The sequence below is a fragment of the Panthera pardus genome, unplaced genomic scaffold (assembly GCF_024362965.1).
Source record: "Panthera pardus isolate Hobbes unplaced genomic scaffold, ASM2436296v1 HiC_scaffold_8, whole genome shotgun sequence".
Taxonomy (NCBI): Eukaryota; Metazoa; Chordata; class Mammalia; order Carnivora; family Felidae; genus Panthera; species Panthera pardus.
In genome coordinates, this window is record NW_026527013.1 from 139,893,664 (window position 1) to 139,908,161 (window position 14,498).

The following is a 14,498-nucleotide window of genomic DNA, read 5'->3' on the forward strand; positions in this document are numbered from 1 at the left end:
TTTATCTTTCAACCGTTATCAGTTTGCTTTTTTCTTGTTATAGTTTCTATACAGAATGAGTTCTTTTAATCTAAGTATTATTGAGAAAAATATTACTGAATTTATTCCTTCACTCAGCAAATATTTACTACATGCTTACTCTATGGCAGTCACCTGTTCTAGATATTTGAAATACAAATAAGCATATGGAAAAAAATTAAATAAATAATTTCATTGGTATGAAGGTAATGCATGCTTTGGGAAAAGTAGGGCAGGTTCAAGGGTATTAGGAGGGATGCATTGGCCATAATGAAAATGGGTGATCAGGGTAGGCCTCATTAAGAAGATAATACTTGGGCAAATGTTAAATGTATATTTTTAATCAATATTATTATAATTACTAATGTAGAACTTATTTGGTGGTAATTCTTAATTTTCTTCTACTTACTGGGAACTTTCTGCTTACTACACACTAAACTTTATATGGATTGGTGTGTGTTATTGCCTTTAAAGAAAAACATAATTCTAAAAAATGAAGTAAATATATAATTCTAAAATAAAGTAAGGTTATTGATCATCTTGGATTGATTTAATTATACTAGTAAACAGATTTTAATTAAATTTAAGAAAAATACTTAATTTTTTACTGAACAAGTGATTCAAATGTACAAAATTGTAGTAATTTTCAGTAGAAATTAAATATTTTTTTTAAAATACGAACATGGCAAAATAGTGCAAATTTAAAAAAACCTAAGCCCTTCATTTTTTCCTCTTCTCTGAAATTTATTTTAAACCATTCCTTCTTTAAAGGAGCAATATTTGGATCTTTGATGACTTATAGTTCAAATTCAAAGCCAAACCATACAGCTATTTTAATTCAACAGAATGCCCTACCTGCTTCAAGAAGAAAATAGAAGAAAAAAACATTATATAAATATTCTTTCCTTTTCATAACTAGATGAAGTAGATACAGATTCTTCCACATAATCAATTAATGTTAAAGTAGCTAGTTTAAACCTGGCAAAGAATAGGTGCAATTTAGTACAAATTGAACACAAAATATACAATATATCTATCTGTAGTTGTTAAAAATCAAAACATATCTTAAGTGTGTATATAAAATAACACTTTCGTGTTATCTCTAACAAAGAATACTTTTGTAAAGTAAAAAGTTATCCTTTAATTTTTCTTTTGCATAAAGTTGAATTTTATACGTTGAGTTCTACAAAGACCACAGAAGCATTGTTCAAAGGCCTTGCTTGCTCTCTTCTCCCAAACTCAGAACTCAGTCTTTATTGCCCTAAATGTACCCACATTATCTTTACTTTTCTCCATTGAACACTTGTTCCTCCTGTGTCTGCATCTCAGTTGGTGACATCAAGGCCTACATTTACCTAGTTTATTCTAGCAGAGACATCTTCTATGCTTTTCTCTCTCTTGTCCTCAAAGTCTGATTAATCAAAAAAGTCCAGTTAGGTTTGCACTCTCCACTCTGCAAATTGTTGCCATAGTAAGTTTCTCAATGGGCAGAATTTACCATGCTGCTCTCCAGTTTCAAAGATTCCCATTTCCCCTAACATAAACTCTAAACTCTTCTGCATTTAAAAAAATTTTTAATTATTATTTTTTTAATGTTTATTTACTTTTGAGAGAGAGAGAGACAGAGACAGAGCATGAGCAGGGGAGGCTCAGAAAGAGAGGGAGACACAGAATCTGAAGCAAGATCTGGGCTCTGAGCTGTCAGCACAGTTCCCAACACGGGGGCTCCAACTCACAAACAATGAGATCATGACCTGAGCCGAAGTCTGACGCTTAAGGGACTGGGCCACCCACACGCCCCAAGAACAGCTATTTTTTAAAATATTTTTTTAAAAGTTTATTTATTTATTTTGAGAGAGGCAGAGAGAGCATGGCCAGGGAGGGGCAGAGACAGAGAGAGAGAGAGAGAGAGAGAGAGAGAGAGAGAGAGAGACAATCCCAAGCAGGCTCTGCAGGTTCAGCGCAGAGCCTGACGTGTGGCTCGAACTCACGAAACTGTGAGATCATGACCTGAGCAGGAATCAAGAGTCGGATGCTTCACCAGACTAGTCACCCAGGCGTCCCACAAACAGCTATTTTGAACATGGCTTGATCTATCTTTACATTTCACTTACCACAACTCATCCCTAGAACCTGCAGTGGAGAGGCTTCCTGAAAAAAGCCTGGTTCTCCACATATTTGGGTCTTTGAATTCACTGCATTCTCTAATTAGAATACCTCTTCTCTTTTCACTCATTCATTAATTGATGAAGATAAATATCTACTGAAAATGAGGCAACGAAGCGTGTCATGGAATTAAATGAACAAAGCAGACATAGTCCCGGCATGCATGGAGTCTGCATTCTGCTGATTGAACATGCTGTCTCCTTCCTGACTCAAATCTCGTTCCCTTGCACTCCACTCCTGCAACATCCCTGACTGAGCTGGTTGCTCTCCACTTCTAAACACTTAGCCCCTCTGTGCATGCTTCTGTTGTAGTAGTTATGTCACATGTCTTTTTTACGTCCCCCTTCCCCACTAGACTCTGAGCTGCACACAGTGGGGAGCAGGTCTTTTCATCGTTGGACCTTTCTATAATGCCTAGGACTGTGTTGGATGTCAAATCGATTCGAAGGGGCTTGATACTAAATTTCAGCATCATGCCAGAAAACTGGGTTTCTAAAGATGACCGCGAGAAAGTTACTGAGTGCGAGCATATTTTTCTGTTTAGGATTGCCAGTTTTCATAATTTTTAAAGCTCATTTTTAATGTATTCTTCTGTGACATACTTTGCCTGCTATTGATTCTCTATGTTTTACAAGAATTACTTCTATCACTAAAAATGATAATGTTTTCATAAATGTATATTCAGTTCTCATCTTTAAAACCCTTACTGTACACTGTAGCTAAAGGCTTAAAACTTAGCTTTGTTATTTGTCTCCGCTTTACACAGAAATCACTCTTTCCTTAAAGATTTCTGTAAATAACAAGAGAGTTTTCTTTTTCCTACTGAGCTGCATGTGAATGCATTGCAGCCTGAGGAAGGAACATATGCCCCACTCTCCTATTCCTAATACCATGGTTACTATAAAACTATTGCTATGCAGGATTACTTTTCAGTAGACTCAAGATCTATTGCTCCCAATACGACTCGGTATAGAATTTTTATATTGATTTATTCTGGGAAATGAATTCTGTGGGATAATTTACAAAAGTCTCCTTCCTTCCTTGAATAGCTAGAATGACTACGACTCCTCCATCTGTGTTTGACAGTAGCAATTCATAAATTCTGCATTGCATTTTTTAGTGGGAATACTAAAGATAACTGGATTGCAATTACACGAATAGTTGCTCTAAGTTTATAACCTGAAAGAAATGGGGAGAGTCCTAATGAAAATCAGGCTACCAAGCCAGTAAGATTTTAATAAGAAGATGAAACAATATTCTGAGACTGGAATTATATTTCTTTGAACTACGTATGCTACCTCCTATCACCACAAACTTAGTAAAAGGAGAAAATAATGATGCTAATTTTCAAAGCCTAAAATACTTTCGATCAGAATATTGATTTTAGTCTCTCCATGAGGGCTTATCAAACCATGTTGACTTAGGCAAGCAAAGTAATTGATAAACAAGGAAGCAAGTAGCAGATTTTAAAATGCATACATCTCTAACTGCACATCTAATATAATTTCACATATAATTATTTAGAAAGAATCACATTTAATGTACCTTTTCCAGCTCCATATTGCTTGAATTTTTCCCTGCATCATTACTGTATCTGCAAAATAAATCGACCCCGTTTATAATTTTATTAAAATGTAATTTAGAAAATCCTAATCAAAATGTCAATATTCTTTACCCTGGAACCGGTACTGTCTTCTCTTTCCTCTCGTTTGTTTCGTGTTCATTAACACTTTCTGCAAAACATTAAATAGAAGAAAAATACTTTAAAGGGTTTTCTGTGTGTGCAGGTGTGTGTGTGTGTGTGTGTGTGTGTGTGTGTGTGTGTGTAAAGATGGAAGCATTACTAGAAACTGGAACTAAATTCACCTACTGACATAACATTCATCTTAATAAAGTATTTTATAAATACAAATATTGCCCCAACAGTTTTCACTCTATCAGGGAAATTTATCAGAGCCAGAAATAACCACAGCCAAATGCAATGCTCTTTCCAAATAGAATGTAGGAATGAAAGATTCCCAGTATTATGCAGGAATGTCAATTCAGTATGAAAGTAGACCTGGGGTCTCCTGAGAGAGAGAGACAGAGAAAGATTTCCATCAGACTGGCTGGAGGATAGAAAGGGCACTCTTCCTCTTTTTTTCCAGAGAATGTAGATTTGACCATTAACTGAAGGTAAAATCTTCGAGTAATGTCATTCCTTTGTATAAATACAGAAAGGGGAAGGCTAAATTCACATCATGCATGTATGGACAGTCAATAAAATATAAGCCAGAATTCTTGAGTTTATGCCTATTGCCCAAATGATTAGACCCCACTGCAGCTGTAACAACATGTGATACCATCAATTTCCAGTCCATGGTTGGTTGATCCACTGAAATAAGTCATCTGAGTGGCCTCGACCTCTGCTTCAGCACTGATGATTTGCTGTGCCACGGCCTCCACGATGGGCATCACCATGGCAGCAGTTGAGGTGTTGCTAAGCCACATAGATAAAAAGGCGGTACTGCTCATGAACCCCAATGTCAGCCTGAAATGAGAGGGCTTTTAGTATGAACTGTGCTCTTCAGCTTAACTAGCTCTGTATTATTTAACTGTCAAGGTTGCTGTTTTTGACTTGGGAATTTTTTTCAAAACACACTTAAGTTAAGGTTCCTCTCAGATGACGACCCCTGAGGATGGCCATAGCCAGACAGGAACCAAAGTGGCACATAGAAGAGTGGAGTTTTTATGAGATTTGTCTCCCTGGAAACCATAAGAATCTTCTCTTGAAACAGAAAAAAAATGATTAAATGTATAACCGAACTGCAAGTCAGTAGATGGTATAACAGCTTATAATATTATACCAATATTTGAATGCCCTTTGCAGATGACGCTTACCTTCAAATACTAGTAAGAGGAAATGTAATCAATTTTTGAGTTTAGGATCCCTTATTCTTTCTCTTATCTTTTGATCTCATCTCTGTTTATTAGTCTGTGTGCCAGGGAAGCACGAGGGCAAGGATAAAAATTAATATTTTTAAATCTGCTTTTTGTTATTGACTACTTGGCTCAATATATGGTAGATAAAGGAAATGGTTAAAATTACTAGCTAAAATGAGGTTTCAGAATTTTCTATAGATTCTATTATTTATGCTTTCTTGAATTTAACATTCCTACCTGTGGTCAAGAACTGGATATATTATTTTCTCTTCTCTTATATTTAGAGCAGTTCTTCTCCCTTAAAAATAACACACCTAAGACTTCTAGCATTTGAAACTGTATCTATAAGCTTTCAAAGTCACACCTGGGGGAAAAAATATGATCTCCTTTGAGTAGGAGATCCCAAAAAATCATTCAGAAGCACATCTTTCCATATAAAGCCATTTATAAAATTCTGTGACTCCCTTAAAAGTAGATCCACAAGTGGGGCGCCTGGGTGGCCCAGTGGGTTGAGCGTCCCACTTAGCTCAGGTCATGATCTCACAGTTCATGAGTTCGAGCCCCACGTCGGGCTCTGTGCTGACAGCTTGGAGCCTGGAGCCTGCTTCGCATTCTGTGTCTCTTTCTCTCTGTCTCTGCTCCTTCCCTGCTCACATGCTGTCTCTCTCTCAAAAATAAATAAAGATTAAAAAAAAAAAAAAAAAAGTAGATCCACAAGAAAAATTCCACACTGTAAGTTTCCACTTCAGATCAGGTGAACAATTTTTACATGTAAAACAAAATAGAACTCTTTAGATATCTGTTTAAATAAGACAAGATTCCTAATAAAAGCAAACTAGAAATACCTTTAACTTAAGGCTCTGACAAGACCTGAAATATTCCTATAAAAGAAGATGGTGATCAGATAAATCTTTAGTGTGGTGAAAATGCCTTAAATTGCAAAGCCACTTAATGATATAATGGACAGGACTCTTGCTTCACTGTGCGGTTCACTCCCCTATTCCCTGTGTTCAGTGAGAAGGTGATCAAGGAAAAGAGAGAGTATCTGTAGCATCCCAAGAGCTGTGGAACACCATTTCATTTTAGGAGTGAAATTACCTTAATACATACATGTTATAAAAATTTTAAGTAATAAACATTTAAAAAATTTGACTCATCTGAGTTATTTTCTGTATTCAACAACACTCTTTTACTCATAAATGGTAAACACAGATATGGATGCACTCTAGAATGAATTATGCAACATAATTCAATAAAATTTTCTTATTTTCAAAGAAAAATGAGAAGGGAAGAACCACCTAAGGCTTTAAAGCTTAATGCTTAGGCAAATGTTAAATGTGTATTTTAAAATCAGTATTATTATAATTTCTAATTTAGAACTTTTTGGGGGTAATTTTACTGGGAACTTTCTGCTTACTACACACTAAACTTTATAAGGACTGGTATATATGTTATTGCCTTTAGAGAGAAACATATAATTTCTCATATGCAAGTGATTATGACACTGAAAATATATTTTTTAGCTCACATCTATGTTCTTAACAAGAGCTAGAATTAAAACTACAATAGCCAATTAATTTAATGGAAAAAAGCATTCATTTCAGTGGGGGAAAGCATTCAGTGGGGGAAAATCAGTCAACTGAGCGATTTCACATTCTGTAGATGAAACTTCTTAATTGATTGTTTCACTTTGCAACAGTTCATTTAAAAAGAAAAATGTTCACCTTGGAATTTTTCTGCACACATCTGTATTTTGTCAGTAATGTCTTTGTCTTTGGTTCTTAACATCTTCCCTGATGATCAAGGATGCTCTTGAGCAAGTCTTGAATGGGTAATTAGCCAAAAAATGAGATAGGACTGAAATCTACTCTGAAGCCTATCAATCTTGTCTATTGAGGTTCAAGGCTTCTCTCAGCTTTGCCTCTTAATGTGCATGAAAGGTGAGAGTTGTGTGCACTTACTCCAATCTCCCTGTAATTAGACCTGCTGTGAAGGGAAAGTTGTTGTTTCCTCCTCCAACTCAAGTACACTTTACATCCCTTTCATATTTGCAGAGGAAAAAAAAAAGGCATGAAGTATACTGTGATATGAATGACTGCCCGGACGCGTATTACTTATTTAGTTATTTGCTCTGCATAAAAATGATCTGTTTGGAATGTAAACCTGGAACAGTAAATGCGGTACTTACCATGCTGGGTTCACACCCACTGTCATCACCATTCTCAGAGCGATCCTTTTGTGCAAATTCCATTTTTCTATTGATGTTGCTAAGCAGATGACTCCAATTAGCAGTAGATGAAAATCTTTGAAATAAGCAGATGCCACCTGAAATTATAGTTAAGCCCATGATCATTTATTTATGTTGGCGGGGGGAAAATGAGATTGCCCGAGAAAGCAATTTTGCTTTCTCTTAACTTTGCTGCTCTTAGCTGTGACCTTCAAACTACTTAATCTTTCTATTTGGTTAAGAAAAATGTAGATGCATTAGAATACAAATTTGAAGTAAGTTCTATATTCTTACCCAGAAATAGTAGTGTTAAGGAAGAATATATACAAAAAAAAAAAAAAGAAAAGAAAAGAAAAGGGAACCCAAGATACTGGGTTTTTATTTACTTTTATTTTTTTATTTTTTTATTTGTAATGTTTATTTATTTATTTTGAGGGGGGAGGGAGAACGAGTAGGGGAAGGGTAGAGAGAGGGGGAGGGAGAGAATCCCAATCAGGCTCCACACTTAGCGTGGAGCCCGATGAGGAGCTCCAGGCATGGCTCTATATCACGACCACAAGATCATGACCTGAACCAATATCAAGAGTTGGATGCTCAGCTGACTGAGCCACACAGGTGCTCCATACTGGGTTTTTAAATAACTGTGTAACATCAGGAAACTGCCTTCAATGTCTTAATTTTTCCTCCTCTCAGCTGGGGTTAATCGAGTTATACTGCTATGGTAGAATGACAATGACTGTGATTTGGGAAAGTCCAAGTTAAGTATCCAACTTGCCAGTGTCATCGATACTATCCATTATGCCATAATTTCAGTGTCACTTCTTAATACTTTGAATGGTTTTACCTTCAAAATCATTTGCTATAAAATAAATACTCTTCAATAGGAGCCAACATTTTAAACCATTTTTAGCTAACACCATTGAGAGATTAGTAGAGTGTACAGACACTTTGGGTCCACCTATTTACCAAAGAATGCTCTGAGGTATGTTAGGTACATAATCTTTTTCTCAAATAGCAGCAACAACACAAAGATGTTGTGGTCAAATAAGTTTAGAAACCAGAGAGTTTTGAAATACTAGCATTTTCTTTCCCGTAGATCTCCTCAAAACCTTTAAATACTATATTTATAATATTTAAACATTAAATTTTATAAATAATATAAACATTATATTATATATTTATATTAAGTATACCTTTAATATATATTGCCACTCCCAGAGTTCCATATACAACATATTTCTCAACTTATCTAACCACAGAAAACTTACTTTTAAATTCTTAGGTGCTGTACCTCATGAGACTGATATTCAACAGACCTGACTTTAGGACCCGCTTGGTTAAACTGAATCACAAGGCTGTGCAGAAAAGAGAGGATTATAAGAGGAAATATCCCTAAGGCACCTGAGTGGCTCAGTCAGTTAAGTGTCTGACTCTTGATTTCAGTTCAGGTCATGATCTCACCATATGTGAGATCAATCCCCACAGCAGGCTCTGCGCAGACAGAGTGGAGCTTGCTTGGGATTTCTCTCTCTCCCTCTCTCTGCCCCTCTTCCACTTGCACACTCTCTCTCAAAATAAATAAATAAACATTTAAAAAGAAAAAAGAAATATCCCTTAAAAATATCTGTTAGAAGGAATGGAAGAGTTGGAAAATAACTATTCTAATATGAAACCACAAAGGAACAGAAAAATCAGTCTTCATGATGATTTTGCTATTAAAATTTTTTTAATGTTTTTTTATTCTTGACACAGAGAGAGAGAGAGATAGAGAGACAGAACATTAGTGGGGGAGGGGCAGAGAGAGAGGGAGACACAGAATCCAAAGCAGGGTCCAGGCTTTGAGCTGTCAGCACAGAGCCCGATGTGGGGCTCGAACCCACGAACCAGGAGATCATGACCTGAGCTGAAGTTGGACACTCAACTGACTGAGCCAAACAGGTGCCCTTATTTTGATATTTTAAGTTGTATCTGCACTTTTAGCATAACCCACCAAGTCTGGCTTGGTTTCAAAACAAAATAAAAATTAGCCTTGGAATTAAAAGTGGACAAGTGGATCTCTTCTTTATGTTTTGTGAAAAGTCAGTTTATTATGTTTTCAAAGTTTATATGTACTTCTTTGCGTTTTGTAGTAATTGCATAATCAAAAATGATTATATCAATTTCCTTATTTCATTTATTAATTACTCTAACATTGGACAAGAGTTTACTATGCACCAAAACTGTTATATGAACAGGGAAGGCAAGAATAAATGTCTGACATGTTTTTCCCTCTTCACACCTCTTCAATTCTCAAATATCCAGTTTTTCTAAACAGATTTTACTATTTTTCTGTATTGTGGAGCCCTGTTTATTTCCTTTATAGCACATCACATTATGTAGTTTGTTTGCCTGCTTGTTACATGTCTTCTGTATTACACTATACATTCTAAGAGGGCCAGGAATCTGTTTTGCTAGTCATTGCATATTTGGCACCTAGTACAATTCTGGTACAGAGTAAGAGCTCAGTAAATAATATTGGATGAGTGAGAGAGGGAGGAAGGGAATCCACGTATAAGCTACACTCTCTGAGCTCCTAAATCCCAATTGTCTACCCTCTCTTCCCAAACTTCTAACCTCTTAACTCTCTCAGTCCTTACTTTCAGTATAAGTATTCTTTCAATTTATTAATTTACTAGTGTTTACAACCTGACAAACCATTTTTTTCCCTTCCTGGGTCTATCTCTGCCTGTCTGAATTTTTCTTCTTGGCCTACTTTCAAAATTACTCTTCCTCTACCTTTTTTTAAATGTTGGTACTCTATAAGGTTTGTCTCCAGTCTTCTTGTTTTGTACCCCTGATTATTGAATTTTACAGATTCAATTTCTAACTCTATGTGACAAAAATCATGTTTGGCACATAGTAGGCATTCAATACATATTTGTCGAATTAATGCTGATGACACTAAGGTGTTTGTGCCCAAACAGATAAGTCTTCTGTGTTCCAGACTGGTGTATCCAGCTGGACATTTCCATTTGAATTTCCTATAAATATCTAAAAACTCAGCATATGCCTTTTTGTGGCAAATGAAACTTCCATCTACTTAGTTGTCCAAGTTAGAAACCTAAGGGTCAGCTCTGATTCCTTTTTCATTTCCCATAAGTGCGTCTTAGTCACTAAGTCCTATTATTTCCAGTTCCCCCGTCTACTTTAAATTGTCCACTTTGTTCTATTCAAACCTTATTACTACTCAAACCTTTCATTGAGCTCCTTACTGCTTCTCACATGGTTACTGTTTGATCTGTCTTTTTCTAATCCACCCCTCACCATTGTCACAATTACTTCTCTAAAGTATAAATCTAATCACATCATTGTGCCTCCTATACTCCTTCAGTGGACCCCATGTGTTTTAAGACCAAAATCCAACCTTCTCAACACGTCTTGTAAGACTCTTCATCATTTAGTCCCATTTCACCTTTCCAGCTTAGTCTTTCAGTGCTCTCTGCCAACTTCTCCTTATGTGTGAAACTCTCCAATCACAGAAATGCTTTAACACTCGGCTGTCATTTAACCTGGAATGACTCTATTCTCTTATTTTGGTTACCCATAATTTTCCTTCATGGATGAAATCAGATGTCAATTCTAAGATGCCTTTCCTGACTACCCTAAATGTGGTTGGATGCTGCTTCCTTTTGTGAGAGCACATCTTAATGCACGTGGTGATAATTTTTTTACTTTATTATCCCCTTTATTAGACTAGATATATTTTGAAGGCAGAGATGTGTCTTATTGATCATTGCATTTATGGATTTAGGACATTCATGGCACATATTGGCACTCAATAGATACTGAATTAATAAGTCCCTAGACTCAAGAAGCTTACAGGTTACTAGGTGAGAAAAACAAGGTAACAAAGACGGCAGTAAAGTATCACAGGTTCATGGAAAATATTTCTTCAAGCTATAGCTGAGGCTCAAAGAGTAAATAACCACCTTTTTCTAGGGGAATTGGGAAACTCTTCTTACAGTACCTGATATTCAAATTGATTATGGGAAGATAAATAGACATTTGAGTTTTTCTCTGCTCTTATGTCTTTTGCAGTTTTGCTCATGAAAATAAACCCTACTTACACTATTCCATCAGTCTGAGAATTCTATGAAAAAATAAATGCAGAATTATTTTAAAAATCACCATGTATTTAAAGAAATACATAGAAGTGAGCCATTATTAGTAAATTATTGAACACAGAAGGAAGTCCAAGACCATAAGATACTCTTGTATTTCTCTTTAGATTATGTCAGCAGTTGGCAGACTTTATCTGTAAAAGGTCAGATAATAAATGTGAATTTGTGAGCCTCATTGTTTGTACTGCAACTACTCAACTTGACTGTAGCACAAAAGTAGCCAGAGACTGTAAATGAATAACCATGGCTTTGTGTGTTTCCAATAAAACTTAAAAAACATTTTTTTAAATGTTTATTTATTTTTTGAGAGAGAGATTGACAGAGTGTGAGCAGGGGAGGGGCAGAGAGAGAGAGGAAGACACAGAATCTGAGGCAGGCTCCAGGCTCTGAGCTGTCAGCACAGATGTGGGGCCCGAACTCACGAACCACAAGATCATGACCTGAGCTGAAGTCGAAGGCTCAACCGACTGAGCCACCCAGGTGCTCCTCCAGTAAAACTTTAATTTAAAAATTGGGTAGCAGGCTGAATTTGGCCCTCAGACTCATAGTTTTCCAGTCTCTTAATAGACTCTGTAAACAAAAAAATGGCCTGCAGCCCAATTGTCTAAATGCAAATAATTATACACCTAAGGAGGAATTCTCACATTCTTTTGTTTTCCATTGTATTACCCATTCTTTGGGTTTCATCACAGTATATTTGCAGCACATTAGTCACGAGTATATGTGTTTGTTTATAGCCCATGTGTATAGGAGGTAATAGGAGAAAATGCTACTGGTCTGTAAATGACACTGGTAAATATAACTATTTTTGAGGCAAAATAAGCATGTCAAATAAAATTCTAATGAAATTTGAAATCTGTTTTTAAGATCAAGGTAGTCATATCTCTGTCTCAAAGTGGGATTTCACCAAAACACATGCACTTTTGCTATCAGAGCATGTGGGTTCTCTCTTAGCTATAAAATTTACCAGTTCACAAGCTTCCTACAAGTCAGTATACTTACCCATAAAAGTTCAAGTTTATTTATGCTTTGTTGCTAAATCCAATGGTCAATTTCCAGTTTTCACATTAATTGACCTATTAGATTTGACACGTTTGATCACTGCCTCATCCTTAAAACATTTCCAGGATCCCACACTCTCCTGGTCTTCCTCCTACCTCAATAACTCATCCTCATTCTTCTTTGCAAATTCTTTTTCTTCTTATCAATCCCTTAATGTTGTAGTTCTCCAATTAGTCAGTTCTTTGTTATCTTTGTTTGTTTTTTATCTTCACTCATTCTCTAAACGATCTCATCAACTTTTAGAGCTTTCAGTATCATGTATATGCTGATAATTCTCAAACCTGTATCTCCAGCTCAGCCTTCTCTCATGAACTCTGGGCCCATTTGTATTTAACTGCCTATTTAACACCCTCACTTATATATCAAACAGTTATTTCATACTTAGTGTCCAACTTTGTATTCCTGGTGTCAGCCTCTCTTGTGCAACAAGCCTACTCTGCCCATGGTTTTCCCCATTTCAGTTGATGGCAACTCCAATTTTCCAGCTGCCAGGTCAAAAAGTTCTGAGGCATCCTTGAATTCTTTCTTTCTATCATATGCTCTATCAAATCATACAGGAAATTTTGTTGGTTTTATCTTAAAAATACATTAACAATATATTCAATATCCCTATTACTATCCCTTGTCTGAATTAACCATGGCCTCTCAACTGCATTATTGCAATAACGTGCTACCTGTTTCCTTCTTTCTGCCTGGTTTCTCAGCATAGCAGGTCTAAATTATCCTTTTAAATAAAAGTCAAATTGATCATGCCACTCCTCTACTCAAAATTCTCTAGAGAGTCTCATTCTCATTTCATTAAAATGTTACTTATGTTGGCCTACTTTGGCCCTAGATGGTCTAGTCCCTCTACACATTATCTCCCTGACATCATCTTCTATCATTTTCTCCTTCACTCACTTTGCTCTAATCACCCTTCGGACCTATTCCTGTCTTGAGGTCTTTGTGGGGGCCGTATGGCCTTCGGTGACGGCTGTTCCCCAGATATCCACATGACTAACTCCCTCATCTCCTGTAAGTCTTTGTTCAGGTATTGACACCTCATTGAGTCTACTCTGATGATCCTGTTTAAATCTGCAACCCTCTCTAGATCTTTATTATCCTGTTGCTTTTTTCCATAGCACCAATTACCTTCTAACTCCCTGTAATTTACCTATGCATTAAGGTATATTGTTTATTGTCTCTTTTCTCCTATGAAGACAGGGACTTTTGTCTGTATTTACTCATTAATGTATTCCCAAGATCCTGGCAGAGTCCTAGCACATAGATATTTATTGCACGACTGACCTAAATACATAACATCTGCATATACATATGAATATCTTCATATTTATATCCATAAAATTTATATATAAACACTTTTTCCATGACGATGATAATAATAATGATATTTGTTTTGGAATATCTAATTCAGCACCCTAAATATTTAGCATTTCAGATTTTATTCAATAGATATGAGAGAAATTCAAAATTTGTTGACATTATTTAATACAATAAGGTGCTCAGTAAGATACAGATATTTAGCATTGACTTAATAAACGCATAACATAAGATTAAAACTATTGTGGCCAAAGAGAAGGATGTGTAAGGCTCTGAACTTAGACAAGGGTATTAAAGACACATTAGTCTCCATGGCAAAGTTGAGATTCCAAATCCTTCAGAAGGGCTGGTATGATATTTAACACCTTTAACTGTGGATATTAAAACTCATAAGAATAATTGATGCCTAGTATCTATCACTGTTTCACACTTTTATTTGATTTGATTATTATAACAACCTCTGGATTATGAGAAAAAAAGAGTTGCTAAGGGACATGATCAGGACCATACAAGTAATTAGTGGTGAATATCAGGTTTTAAGCTCAGGTCTTCTGAATAAATCTCTAGCCCTTTCCCCATAACTTTGGTCAGATATTTCCTAGTAAAATTCCAGTTGCCCTTTC

General features: G+C 36.0%; 1 protein-coding gene across 3 annotated transcripts in view; it reads right to left on the bottom strand.

Moving 5' to 3' along the window:
- SLC13A1 (solute carrier family 13 member 1) overlaps positions 1–14,498 on the bottom strand; it is a 140,660-nt gene that overhangs the window by 102,022 nt on the left and 24,140 nt on the right. For 2 of the 3 annotated variants that reach the window (XM_019452598.2, XM_019452599.2), the window contains exons 3-6: positions 7,295–7,431; positions 4,527–4,714; positions 3,860–3,917; positions 3,730–3,778 (exon numbers count right to left, since the gene is read on the bottom strand). In XM_019452598.2, the coding sequence (XP_019308143.2) occupies positions 3,730–3,778; positions 3,860–3,917; positions 4,527–4,714; positions 7,295–7,431 (432 nt within the window). The remainder of the gene's footprint in view (positions 1–3,729; positions 3,779–3,859; positions 3,918–4,526; positions 4,715–7,294; positions 7,432–14,498) is intronic. The other variant, XM_019452600.2, reaches the window with a different exon arrangement.